The sequence below is a fragment of the Chionomys nivalis genome, chromosome 22 (assembly GCF_950005125.1).
Source record: "Chionomys nivalis chromosome 22, mChiNiv1.1, whole genome shotgun sequence".
Classification (NCBI taxonomy): domain Eukaryota; kingdom Metazoa; phylum Chordata; class Mammalia; order Rodentia; family Cricetidae; genus Chionomys; species Chionomys nivalis.
The window spans coordinates 3939102-3951764 of record NC_080107.1 but is presented as its reverse complement, the minus strand read 5'-3'; the positions used below and the strand labels follow the sequence as shown (position 1 = coordinate 3951764).

General features: G+C 45.4%; 1 protein-coding gene across 1 annotated transcript in view; it reads right to left on the bottom strand.

The window, feature by feature from the left end:
- The window catches only part of Frzb (frizzled related protein), a 33055-nt gene extending 23331 nt beyond the window's left edge, over nucleotides 1-9724 (bottom strand). Inside the window, exons 1-2 of the mRNA XM_057755320.1 lie at nucleotides 8856-9724; nucleotides 1645-1692 (exon numbers count right to left, since the gene is read on the bottom strand). Of these exons, the coding sequence (XP_057611303.1) occupies nucleotides 1645-1692; nucleotides 8856-9333 (526 nt within the window). The 5' untranslated portion in view covers nucleotides 9334-9724. The remainder of the gene's footprint in view (nucleotides 1-1644; nucleotides 1693-8855) is intronic.
- Nucleotides 9725-12663: the final 2939 nt, after the last annotated feature.

The following is a 12663-nucleotide window of genomic DNA, read 5'->3' as shown; positions in this document are numbered from 1 at the left end:
CCTCGAAAAGTGGAGACCCCATCTCTTGCAATCCAGCCCAGGGCAGCGGGAACAGTATTCATGTGTCAAGTGAGCCTAAAACCCTAACCCTTCCTGATTAGGGGACCAATGGGGCTAAGAGATAAGAAGATCTTGTTTTGTTCCTATCCATTCACTTCTTGGCCCCAGATGCAGGAAATGAACTACAGAATGGAGAAAATAAGATCCTAGCTTTGCACCAAGGATCCAAATGGGATGCTCCGAGGAATTGCAAAGTACCGGGGAGCTCACAGAGAGGAAAGAGCTTGGGACATGACCTAGCATCACTGACTGGAGGCTGCTGGACTCACCCCTGGCTGTGACCCAGCATCAGTGACCACAGGCTGCTGGACTCATCCCTGGCTATGTGTGAACGTGACTAAGCAATGCTCTACAGACTGAAAAATTAACTGTGGATTATACATTCCTGGGATGGCATACCTGGATCGAATCTAAAAGATACTGCAGATATGGAAATAGACCCAGTACTGAAATCATCGCCTGCAGAAGACTAGTTGAGAGCGTAAGCCTGACACAGCCGACCCTGGGAAGCTAGAAAGACCAGCCTCTCTATAGGACTTTGAATGGAACCCCAAGTCCTATTACATATCTTTTTTTTTTTTTTTCTGTTTCTTGGGTTGGTTGGTTTGGTTTGATTTGGCTTTTCAAATGACTTATCTCTTAAAATGCCCAGAATCCAATCCTAAATAACTGTCCACATGAGGAATTATGAAAAAAAACCCTCAACTTTCATGATAAAGACAATCAGATGACAAAGGTATCAAAATAGTTCAACAAAACAAAAACTTGGCAGTACTGCACAGCGAGGAGACTACAGAAGGCCTACAATTCTTGTAATGTTGGTAGTATGGAACTAAATAGTCATATCTGTGGTTTTGTTTTGCCTTGAGACAGGGTTGCATGTAGCCCAGGTTGGCCTCAAATTTCTGGTCTTTCACCTCCAACTCTTGAGTGCTAGAATTACAAGTGTGCACTAGCACACGGTAATGGGGACTGGAGCCAGGGCTCCATACATGCTAGGCAAGCATACAAGCTGAGCTACAACACTAGACCGGAACACCTAAAAACGGTTTTGCATTCTTTAACCAAGTAAAATAAACTCTTATCTCTGTGACCAGCAATCCTATCCCTGGATATTTACGCTTGATAAATGAACATTAATATTCATATAAAAGCATATGAATAATTATAGTAGCTCCTTTTATGCAAGCCCTAAAACAACCTGAATATTATTCAAGTATTAAAGAGATAAAGAGATAAGTATAAGATAAAGAGATAAAGATTAAAGAGATAAGCAGGTAAAACTTGCAATATATAATATATAATATATATTATGTATATAATGAATATATATAATATGTATGAATTATCCCAAACTGTGACTACATGAATTTATATATTCATTAACATTTTGTAAACCAAACTGTAAACCAAGAGGTCAACTTTAATATACTAACACTAAAAATAAAGTCAATATAGATAAGGAAATCACTTTTATGTTTATTTTTAAAACAGGATGCAAGTACCTGCAAGAACTTACATGGGAAGACCATATCAAAGATGGATCACCCCACAAAGGAAAGCCAGGACCAGCCCTGTACTCACCGGTGCTCGCCCCTCTGCAGTGTCCAGTACTAGAATCCATAGGAAAATCTACAAGGTGACAGAATAGAGAATGATAGCAGAGTTAGCACTCCAGGAACTCACCGATAAAATGTGATTCTGTGACAGACTGACGTGGGTGAGAACCAGGTGTCTCCAGGAAATGGTCCTTCATTAGCCCCATCACTGGGGCTGAGTAAGGATGAGGGCCTTTCTTGGACACGACTGAAAGGTCTTACTCATGAATCCTCATCACTTGCACACAAAATGTTAGCATTTCATAAATATTGAGTTCTTGCATTTCATAAGCACATAAATATTAGGCACTGACCCAACATGCGTGACCTTGTGACAGATTGAACCAAATATACCTTGTCGATGACCGGCTGGGTCATACTCTACTGGCGCCGTGTCTCTGGGAAACCCAGAAAGAACTCCGGGCCCTGTGTTAAGTGCAGACTGAACAGTTGAGCAGAAAGGAAGCCTAGCGCTGGTAGATCACTCAAGCCAGTACAGTTAATGGATGTGGCAATAATTGGGATTCGCCACTGGTTCTTTTCACGAGGCTGTAATTCCAGAAAATGGTAATGATAATGGCCTTCTGTGTTCTAATTAGGAGACAGCCTCTAATGAATTGTGCTGTGTGCCCCTACAGAGTGCCGCGCTGAGACACAGTAACTAACCATGGACTCTTGCTGGCACTCAGTTCACACTCTCGTACAAGAATTGCACACACTTGTATTAACACTTAATGCTAAACAAGCTCAACGCCTCTACTTAGCATGACAAAACCAGCAGTCTTCCTCTGTCCTTATTGCTCATAGGTCATATAAAACATACATGGGGAAGGGTTTAGGATGCTGGGTATAGAACCCAGGGCTTCATGCATGTTACTGAGCTACACACGTGGCCAAAAGTTAACATGCAAAGAAGCTGTATCTACGGAAAGACAGAGGTCTCTACATAGATGAATAAACAACAAACACTGGCTCTACAAGCATCTTATATAAGTCATTAATTTGATGACTTTTATCCCTATTCAAACTTTATTCATGATAAATGTGCCCAAGTTGTAAAGTAATACGCCAGTGTTTCTATTCCTGAAGAATGATGAGATACAATGCGTACCGTTTATATAAAATAATCTCCCTGTATGAATGAATTATATTAGTCCACATTTAAAACATTTAGCATTTGCCAGGCAGTGATGGTGCTGAAGTGGCGCACGCCTTTAATCCCAGCACTCAGGAGGCAGAAGCAGGCCGAACTCTGTGAGTTCAAGGCCAGCCGGGTCTACCTGGTCTACGAGAGTGAGTTCAAGGACAGCCAGAACTACACAGGAAAATCCTGTCTCAAAACAAAAACAACAACAGCAACAACAAAAAGAATTAGCATTTAAGGTTTATATGAGATTAAAAAAAAAGCTTCTTGCTGGGAGGGACTTCTTTGAAACAGTTGAGCCAAGGTGAACATTTTCTTTATTTCATATTCTTATTGCCAGAGATGTTTCTATGTTTTTTGAAATGTAAAAGATTCAATTGTCAGAACTGTTAAAAGAAAACAAGAGCTTTCTGATCACTTTTCAGGTAGTCAAAATTTGAAATTCCACCATCAAAATTATCCTGAATTGAAATAATAGATAATATTATGTGCTTGCTAGATTTTGTATCTCAAGAGATTCTAGTGAAGTCACAGAGATTTCTGGAAGAGCCTGTGTGAGAACAGTGAGGCAGAGGGACTCAGGTGACAAATCCAGCCCTCTTCATGGGACCTGAATGTCTCCCCGCATGGCTAGAACAGAGACTGGGGCAAGCAAACGGTGAGTCTAGACAGCGAGGAAGATGAGGTGGATCTAAAGGAGGCAAGCCGTGGCTGCATTCCCAATGTCCTTGTCAGCTGTGGTGAGCCCAGAGAGAATGACGGCAGAGAAGGAAAGAAACCTGATTCTGAATAGAGCAGTCGTTCTTGGTACCTACTGACCACCGGGCGGGAAGAAAGGCAGGGGAGGCAGATCCAGCGCCTGAACAACTACAGTATAAAGCCTCACAACAGTGTAAAGCACGCTAGAGAAGAGTAAGTGGGGAGAGCAGGGAGGCCTGAACTCTGGGGCACGCTGAGCCTGAGACTGGGTTAGATGAATCTGGAATGAACATTCTCTCCTTTCTCAATAACATAGCCAAAGAATCATCCCTTATCTGCTGGAACCCATAGTCTTGGGCAACCCATGGTTTGGGGGAACCCATAGTTTGGGAGAACCCATGGTCTTGGGTGCCCTTTTATTCTTTTAAACCATAAATTGACACAATGAAAATACTTTGCTCCTTTAACTTTAACCTAATGAACAAAAGACAGAGATCCCTCTCCCCTAAAAAAAAAAAAAGTCCTTGAAGATGAGTAGTGTTGAACAAACTCTGGTCTGGACTTCTGTTTTCTCACACACTGAATTCACCTGACAAGTCACTTCTCTATGTAGCTTGCCGGTCTTTCCTGTAAAACGGGAGTAAGAGTACTTACCGTGTATCTGTCATGAGAACTCATATGCACAACTCATATGACAATGCCTAGAACATAGTATGTGTAGTCAGCTGTTATCCGGCCACCGCTAAGGATCCTAGTCCTGAGACAATAGGTCCTCTCCTGGTGTGCCTGCCATTAAGCGTGCATTCTGTGCCCTACCAATTACCAACCATTCACTTCCCTTGTGAGACACCGATGCTGACCAATGTCAGGCAAGTGACTTGCTGAAAATGAAGGACAAAACCAGCTAAGAGTCTGCATCACTGACCGTGACTGTCCCTAAATTTATTGACTACAGTTCGTGCTTCATTATTCAAAATTATATGTCTACACAATGGCTCTTACATTCTTCCTAAACACCTAACAGAAAGACAAGGGCCAAAGAGAAAACACGGTCAATTTTTCTCTTCAAACAACTATTTCAGGCCGGGCGGTGGTGGCGCACGCCTTTAATCCCAGCACTCGGGAGGCAGAGGCAGGCGGATCTCTGGGAGTTCAAGGCCAGCCTGGTCTACAAGAGCTAGTTCCGGGACGGGCACCAAAGCTACAGAGAAACCCTGTCTCGAAAAAACCAAAAAAAAAAAAAAAAACAACTATTTCAAAGTTTGGTAAAAAGGGAGACAAAAGGTGACCGATTAAAATAAGCTAGGGACAATCTAAGATTTCACTAGCACTCACAACTGGACTATCGCGAAATAAAATGAGTGACACAGACTCTCTCCCAAAGCCAGGCAGATGCCTTTTAGTATCGACACGATGAAGGATCCTTAGAATCGTGTTTTTCTCTCTAATCCTAACTTAAAACTTTTACTTCTTTCCATTCCGTGTTCTTGTTCACATCCTCGCTTCTTGGTATTTGGCCCCTCAAATATTTGTCGACCAGGGCTAGTACTAAAGAAAAGGCTGCCTGTTCCTGGGAAAGTGGAGAGATGATTAAATAGCCGTTTCTGCATGTGAACAGTGGCGGGGCTCTGCCAGGCCAGCGCCTGAAGACTATATTGTGCAAGCGCTCGGGGAGTATGTTGGTCCAAACTGGAAGCCAGCAATAACCAGGTGCTTTTAAAGGGCAATTATAAAGCTCTTGACACAGCAACTATAGGTGTTCTAAAAAGAGCTGTACAATACCCTATTGTTTACACGATTTTTTAAAAGTCATTCCTTTTGGTGAACTTATGACTTTAATTAGGACTAGTTATAGGAGCATGGGTGAAGGGCTACTTAGATCAGGATGGACCACTTCCCAGTGGCCATAGCACTGAAGAAAATATCTCTCCCTTCCATGCCACCAGCCTACAGATACTCAAGGAAGGGTGGAGCCTCCAGATCTACCCCCCACCCCTGTTCCCAGCAACTTTTAACCCCTTAAGTCCTCAGGAAGGGACAGAGGCTTATGAGTCCCTCCCGATAAATTAGTTCTAGTTAACGGCCATCAGGCAAGCTCACTTTTCCCCCTCTATTCCTGCCATAGAAATCTGTTCCTTAGCATGAGCTCCAGCTTGATTTGTAGGAAATGAAACATTAATTTTCTATATTCAGGAGAAATAAAACCTGCTTCTGCAGTCGGATCCCAGGGTAAACCGTGCTCCCAGAGCAGAGGTGCTGAGAGTTCAAGACAGTGTCTGCATTTACCAAGCTCAAAAACAATGAAAGGGAAAAACAAGTCAGCTCGATACAAGAGCAATAAGAACAGGAAAACAAGAGCAGCAGTTTGTTCAGGGGTCTCTCGGTGTCAGGTTCGAGACCCAAGGTCCACATGCTGTCTAGTCCTCCCTTTGCCTTCAGGATGCAGACAGGCTGGGCTTTACTTACTTGCAAAGGCTGAAGAGGTCACATCATCTTCCGACAGTCAGAGTGGCATGGGCCCACGTGCCTGATCTCTAATCCTCACTCAGCATGCCGTCTTAAAGATTTGTCTAAATATCTCAGATCACCAGCAGAATGGCCAGGGTGAGCTGAGCTCTCAAACGGTGGCGCTCAAAGCCCCACTTTACAGTAAACATGACATATACGATAAACTTAGCATGAACTTGTTAGCTGTGGCCGACATGTCACATGTTCTCTATAAACATATGAGCATTCTTAGTGTTTTGGAAGTAGAATTAGTTTGAAGCATCAGTCAGCTTCATTCAGACTTCGTTTTGTTAAATGTCCTGAGCTTATTTGTTGAGTCACAACTTGTTACATATAAACACACATATGCATGACATGAATGGACGGAAATCCTCTTGACACAGGCATGTGAAGGTTTGTACCACTCTTTAGAGATCTCATTGTATATCAGATTAGGTAGGATCTAGTGCTAAGACACAGAAATTCTAAAGGAAGAAAAAAACTTATTTGGTAAACTATTGTATTTCAATAAACCAAAGAATAAACTAATTAAAATGGTGACGTGCGGTAGCTTTTAAAAATTCTTATGCATATGGGTGTTTTGCCTGCATGTATGTCTGTGCACCATATGTATGAATTGCCCATGGAGTAGAGAGTCAGCACCCGGTTCTTCACTAACAGACAGTTTGACTGTTAAGTTTGTCTGTGCACCATTTATGTGCAGTACTCACAGAGGCCAGAAGAGGGCACTGAATCTCCCAGAACTGGAGTTACAGACTGTTGGTAAGCTACCACATGGGTACTAGGAACCAAACCCAGGTCCTCCGGAAGAGCAGTCGGTGCTCTTAATCACAGAACCTTTTCTCCAGCTCTATGTGACAGTTTTAAATAATTCTATGTATCTGACAGTTTCACCCAACGGAGGGACTGTGCAGTTTTCAGCAGACTGGATGCCAGGGGGCCCTTCGGGCCAGCATGTTCCTCTCTAACCCTGTGCTCAGGTCCTTGTTTCTGTTTCATATGACATTGGAGACATGGGAGCATCCTGGCAACCCCCCGTCAGGTGCTTGTCTTCCAAAGATGGTGTCAGTAAAACAAATACTATGAAAGTTTAAAGCGTTCCGGCAGTCATCTCCTGACGGATAAAGTATCTCTATGCAAGTCCTGGAGGGCTTCAAGAAGGCAATTGTACCGCAGTTGGTCTACGGAGACAGGTAACCCAAGGACATTTAAGAAACTGCTTCCTAGCCCCATTGACTGTGCCCTTGAGAGCGCCTAGACTTGCCAAACCTCATTCTGCATCCTTCTCTAGATTTAGGCTCAGAAGCAAAGTTTGTCTTCTCAGGGGAGCATGCATTTCAGAGTGAAATACATCACTCCTAGTGCTTGGCCTGAGAAGACTGCTAGCATTTAGCTGACTTGAACAGTGTTTGTCGAGCCAGGATAGCAAGGGCATTGAGCTGGAACAGTGTCTGCAGAGACGGCCACAGCAGTCAGCGCAAGGGCTCAAGAGTTCTCTTTTAGCCAAACAGTAAAAGGAATGTTTCTTTTGGATTACCTTAGAAAACCAGCTCTCGATTGTCAATTGGCCTTCAGAAGACAATTTCCATATTCATGGTGCTAAGCTAAGAAAAGTGATCGCCAGAAAGCTGCGAGATCTTTCTGCTCCGTCTTCGCTTTTCAGCTCTTTGTACCTTCTCCCTTCCGCCCACTCTAAGCTAACGTATCAGCCCCGTAACAACTGATTCATTGACTCCAAACTGTGGACACGAGCCTGGTTTGAGCAAGCTGGGAAACAGAAGGAAATGTCGGTGTTGAAATAAATGAACAGAAATGATAAACCAAGTGAGACACAGCCCAAGAACAGTTGATCCTGGGAGAGTCTGAGAGAGGACTAGTTTGCCTAAGCGTTATCTCTAAAGGACACGAAGGGAGAAACCTGAGCGGTGGGTTAATCAGTAGGGAAATATTGAGTTCACTAAAAATAGACCATACTGAGCTGGACTGAGATAGAGGCCATGAGATTATGAATGCCTCGATTAGACCATCAGCGGCAAAACAAATAGTGATTAAACAAATGGTGAATTATAATTCCGCTTTATAGTGGAGAAAGCGTGAGTGTGTCAGTACTGTACACACATAGGGTATGGGTGGGATAAAGGATGAGATTAAGAATAAAGTCATAAAAGGCTATAAAGATAACATGCTTAAAACATGACTCCATTTGTCCCTGTGCCATTTACAGAATGACCTGGGTCACGTGGGCATGTGGAAAGGGCCTGTTATTGCAGGCTATGTTCCCGGTACTGGCTGAAGAAAGCCACAGACGATAATTAGCAATAAAATTTCATTGCTGTTTCTGACTGGCATTATCATCTCTTCGCTGACAGCAGAGGGGAATTTAAGGTGATAGTATGGACGAAATTGGGTTTGGGGCAAATACATGTCACTGGTAGATCTCTGTGTCAGAAGAAGTTTCTTGACATTCCCTTAGAGGTCTCCATACTATTGGAAGTGGCGAAAACACTAAAGATAACGCAACCCAATGATTGGGATGCAAAAGAATCAACCAAGAAACGAAGAAGAAAGTGAAGCGTAGAGAACTCACAATCCCGCACGCGCAGTGTGGGCAGGGAAAGGGAGCTATGGAGAGGCTCGGTGTCAAGAGTGGGGGACGAATGGATGGATCACATCACCTGTTGGAAGAGACTAAGTTCATTTGGAAGGATGATAAAGTCAGTTTTTTTTTTTGTTTTGTTTTTAAGTAAAAACAGGACTCAATGGTCAAAGGGAGATTAAGAGCAAAGGAGAGAGCAAAGGCGAACAACTAACTCCTCCTCAGGGGTCGGGCAGAGTTCAGGACTCACCCGCTCCGTCAGCGGTGACGATGGCCTCGGGAGAGATGCACACGCCACGGTCGTACACCGGCAACTCTTCGCAGGCCAGGCTCTCTGGCCACGAGTGGCGGTACTTGATGAGGATGGGCTCGCAGCCCTGCCGGGCGCGCTCGCACACAGACTTGCAGGGCTTGATGGGCTCGTGCTGGAAGTCGATGGTGCAGATGGGTGCATACATGGCGCAGAGGAAGAACAGCAGATCCGGGCTGCAGTGGGTGCCCAGCAGACCTTCGAACTGTTCGATGGCCAGGATGGCGTTAGCCTGGGTGCTATGGTGCAGGTGGTTGGGCATCTTGGTCATGTTCCAGGGCAGGGATTTGCACAAGGGGATGCGGACGGGCTCACAGGCTGCTGCCCGAGCTCCGGGGATCTGGAGCAGGCAGAAGGCAGCCAGGACCAGCATCCCGGCCCGTAAAAGCAGCATCCGTCCCGGGCTGCCGAAGACCATGATCCCGGCAAGATGGGACAAGGCGCAGCCGGGCGGCGGTCTCCTGCACTCCGGGAGTGAGCACAAAGACCTGGGAGCTGTACCCTAGGAAAATCACAGCTCCCTTGGGTCCAAGTCCTCCGGGCCGGTCGGTCCACACGCTTGGCGGAGCCCGGTCCTTTCCGCGCAGGCTGCTCTTCCCAGGCGTCTAAGCCTTTGGGCGAGGCAGGCTCTATTTATTCCTCTCGCTCTGGCAGAGGCATCAGCCTTCGCACATCAATCAGATGAGATGGGCAAAAAAGGGAGCGAGAGAGAAATAAAAACAAAAGTTCAATTCAGCTAAGAGACTCGGAGCTCTGGTGTGTTGCAAAAAGGTGTTAGAAGAAGCGATGAATTCTGCAAAGTGAGAAGGATGGGGGACCCGGAGGGAGGAGTCTGGGGAAAACTATTGGGAGCGGAGGTAGGAGTTTGCCAAGTCCTGCAGGGTCGGGACGATCCTGCGAGCTGCCGGAGGAGCTCAGGGGAGGTCAGCGCCCTGGCTTGCAGCTGCGCCTTCCTACCTCGGCTGACACGAGCTCCACCCCGTGGCCCCCGGCCCTCCGGCTCCTCCTTCCCGGAAGGCAGTGAGTTTTCAGGGGACTGGTGGGTAGGTGGGACCTTGCTAATAGTTAGGATGCTTTAACCTTAGGCAGCTCCCGACTGCAGCCCCGCACCTTTACCCCTCCACTCGGGGCTCTGGCTCCAGAGACGAACCCTTGGTCCCCACGGGAGAAACAGTCTCAACGCACCCACGGAGTGCCCTCTCTCTCCGCAGCTAATCCCTCACTGAAAACCAGAGAACAGCTATCTCTATCTGCCCAAAGTCAGAACAGAGTGTGAAAGGCGCGAGCAAAGTCACTTTAAATGTCTACCTCGGAGAGACCGCAACCCCCTGAGAGCGGTGGTGGGTCCCCATCCAACGAGAGCTAGTGACGCCAGGGTCTGTGATTAAAGTAACTGGTGGAGAAATTGACCCTCAAAGGAGTAAAAAAATGTGCACGAATACAAATGGACCCACGGGAACAAGAAACAAGAATTTCCTTCTATCATTCCTTTCTTCCTTCTCCCTTCTTTCTTTCTTTCCTCCTTTCCCTCCTTCCTTTCAAGTTTTTCTTTTCCCTGTAGAGTCGGAATTTGGAGTTTTTCCCTTTTTAAAACATTAAGAGTGGAGACCACTTTAAAGCACTCGGATTCTCCCCCCACCCCCTCCCCCGCCGCCGAGTTTCCTCACTGAAAACTGCATTTATTATCTCGCTCTTCCCACGGGCAGTTTCATCTCATGGAGAAACAAACGGTGCGGACAAACTACCCCACACAGGTAATAATAACAGTAAACAGGAAAAGGATTCTCATCCAGATGAGTTCAATCCGGAGGAGAAAATAGAAAACAGATCCCTCACAGGCTATGCCTTCCAAGACTCCCGTGTCCACCCCGGCTGCCCCCCTTGGCTTCCCACAGCATTGTACATGGGAAGTCCTGCGGAGGCCCAACCACTGTGCCCCTGCAGAGGAAAATGATTGAGCGGAGGGACGGCAGCGTCAGAAGACAGCGGGTGCGGAGAGGCAAAACCGGCAACAAAGCCTGAGTCACTAGAACAGTCCCGATTCATCCAGCCTTCCTCAGCCGTCAGTATTAGGCAGGGAAAGTCAGTCTCCACTTCGGAAGGCACACAGCGGGAGACGGATTTAATCCCCGGTGCTGGCTCAATGGCACTTAGGGACTGTCAGGCGCTGACTAGAGCTGAAGGAATTTTTATCTCCGAACTGATCATTAGCAGCGGTCTGTGACTTCAATGTTTTCAGATGGAAGTGTGGCCACTTTATAGGAAATCAACAACAGATGGCGGCTAGGCCACCATTTAGTTCATAAATAAACTATTCCTGGTTTACAATTGTTTTGGTGTCATATGAGAAAACAAAGCCAAAAGTTATATAAACGAATTTAATAAAAATTGAACAAACAAAAAACTTGAGTGCTGGGGGGATTATAAACAGAATATTTGAAGACTTTACTACGTAAAAAATATATATAGGAAGGATTTGAGATTAATTAGAAGTGAACAATAAACATGATAGGTTGTTGAACATGGTTTTGTTCTTCTCAAATCTTTTAGGGGAAGAAAGGAGCCAAGTGTTTGAATGATCCACACTGACACAAGGCCTGTGCTTCTGTGCTTCAGTCAGCTAGCTACCCCTTTGTCCAGCAAATCCTTTCACAACTCTTCGCCCCCACCCCCAGTTTTGGTTTTGGAGACAGGGTCTCACTATGTAGCGCTTGCTTTCCTGAAACTCACCATATAGACCAAGCCAGCCTTCCTAAGGAGTCCTAGCACAAACCCCCACCCTCATTCAGTATCTTGGTAAAAATGAAACTCAACCAACAAGGTCATCCACCTTTTTCCCTAAAGTTTCAGCCCTCCCTAAAGTTCCATCCTACGAGAAGACACAGAGAAACTGAAGTCCACCACCGAAGTTCAATGGAGTGCAGTGAGTATCCCGGTTTATTCCTGCCTTTCCACTTCAGAATGGTCAGTGTTTGTGTGTTTTTACAGACTCAGAAGCACCAAGTACCATTTAAATACATCTGAAATCAGATACCGCAGCGTTCTGTTTATACAACCCCTTAGCATTCGTTATCCAAGCTTCCAAACAGCCCCAAAGCATTTAGGGGTTCGAGCACATCCCAGACATGTTTGCCTGTGCCTGCATTGCTTCTCTTTTTCTTTCTTTCCTTTCTTCCTTTCTCTGTCTTTGATTTTTGTTTGTTGTTGTTGGGTGTGTGTGTGTGTGTGTGTGTGTGTGTGATAGGATCTCAAGTAGCCCAGGATGACCCATGATTCATTGTGTAGCCAAGGCTACACTTGACTACCTGATTAACCTGCCTCAACTTCTTGAGAGCTGAGCTGGGATTACAGGTATGCAGTGCAATAATCTGAAGCCCTTTGACAAAATAAGACTACAGACAGACTCTGGGCGTGCTTAAGAGCTCTAATAGACACCACACATTTTGCTATCTCCTTCTCACTACTCTTTAAGGGGCTTGTTTTATTCTTTGATTTATCTTACAGTGGCAGAGGAGAAATCTAGTAGCCTACAGCTCATTCTAACAAACACAGGGCTTGGGGTTGTTACACTGTAAACATTAACTGTGGTTACAGTCAAATTAGAAAATAGCCATAAAGTTATCTCTATATACCTCAAAATTAAAAAAACAATCACTAAGAAGCAATAGCCTAGCTGCTTCTCAGGGCCCTTGGATTTACCACCCTGACAGTGGAACACAGCTGTGGACCTGTGAATATGAGAGCGTAA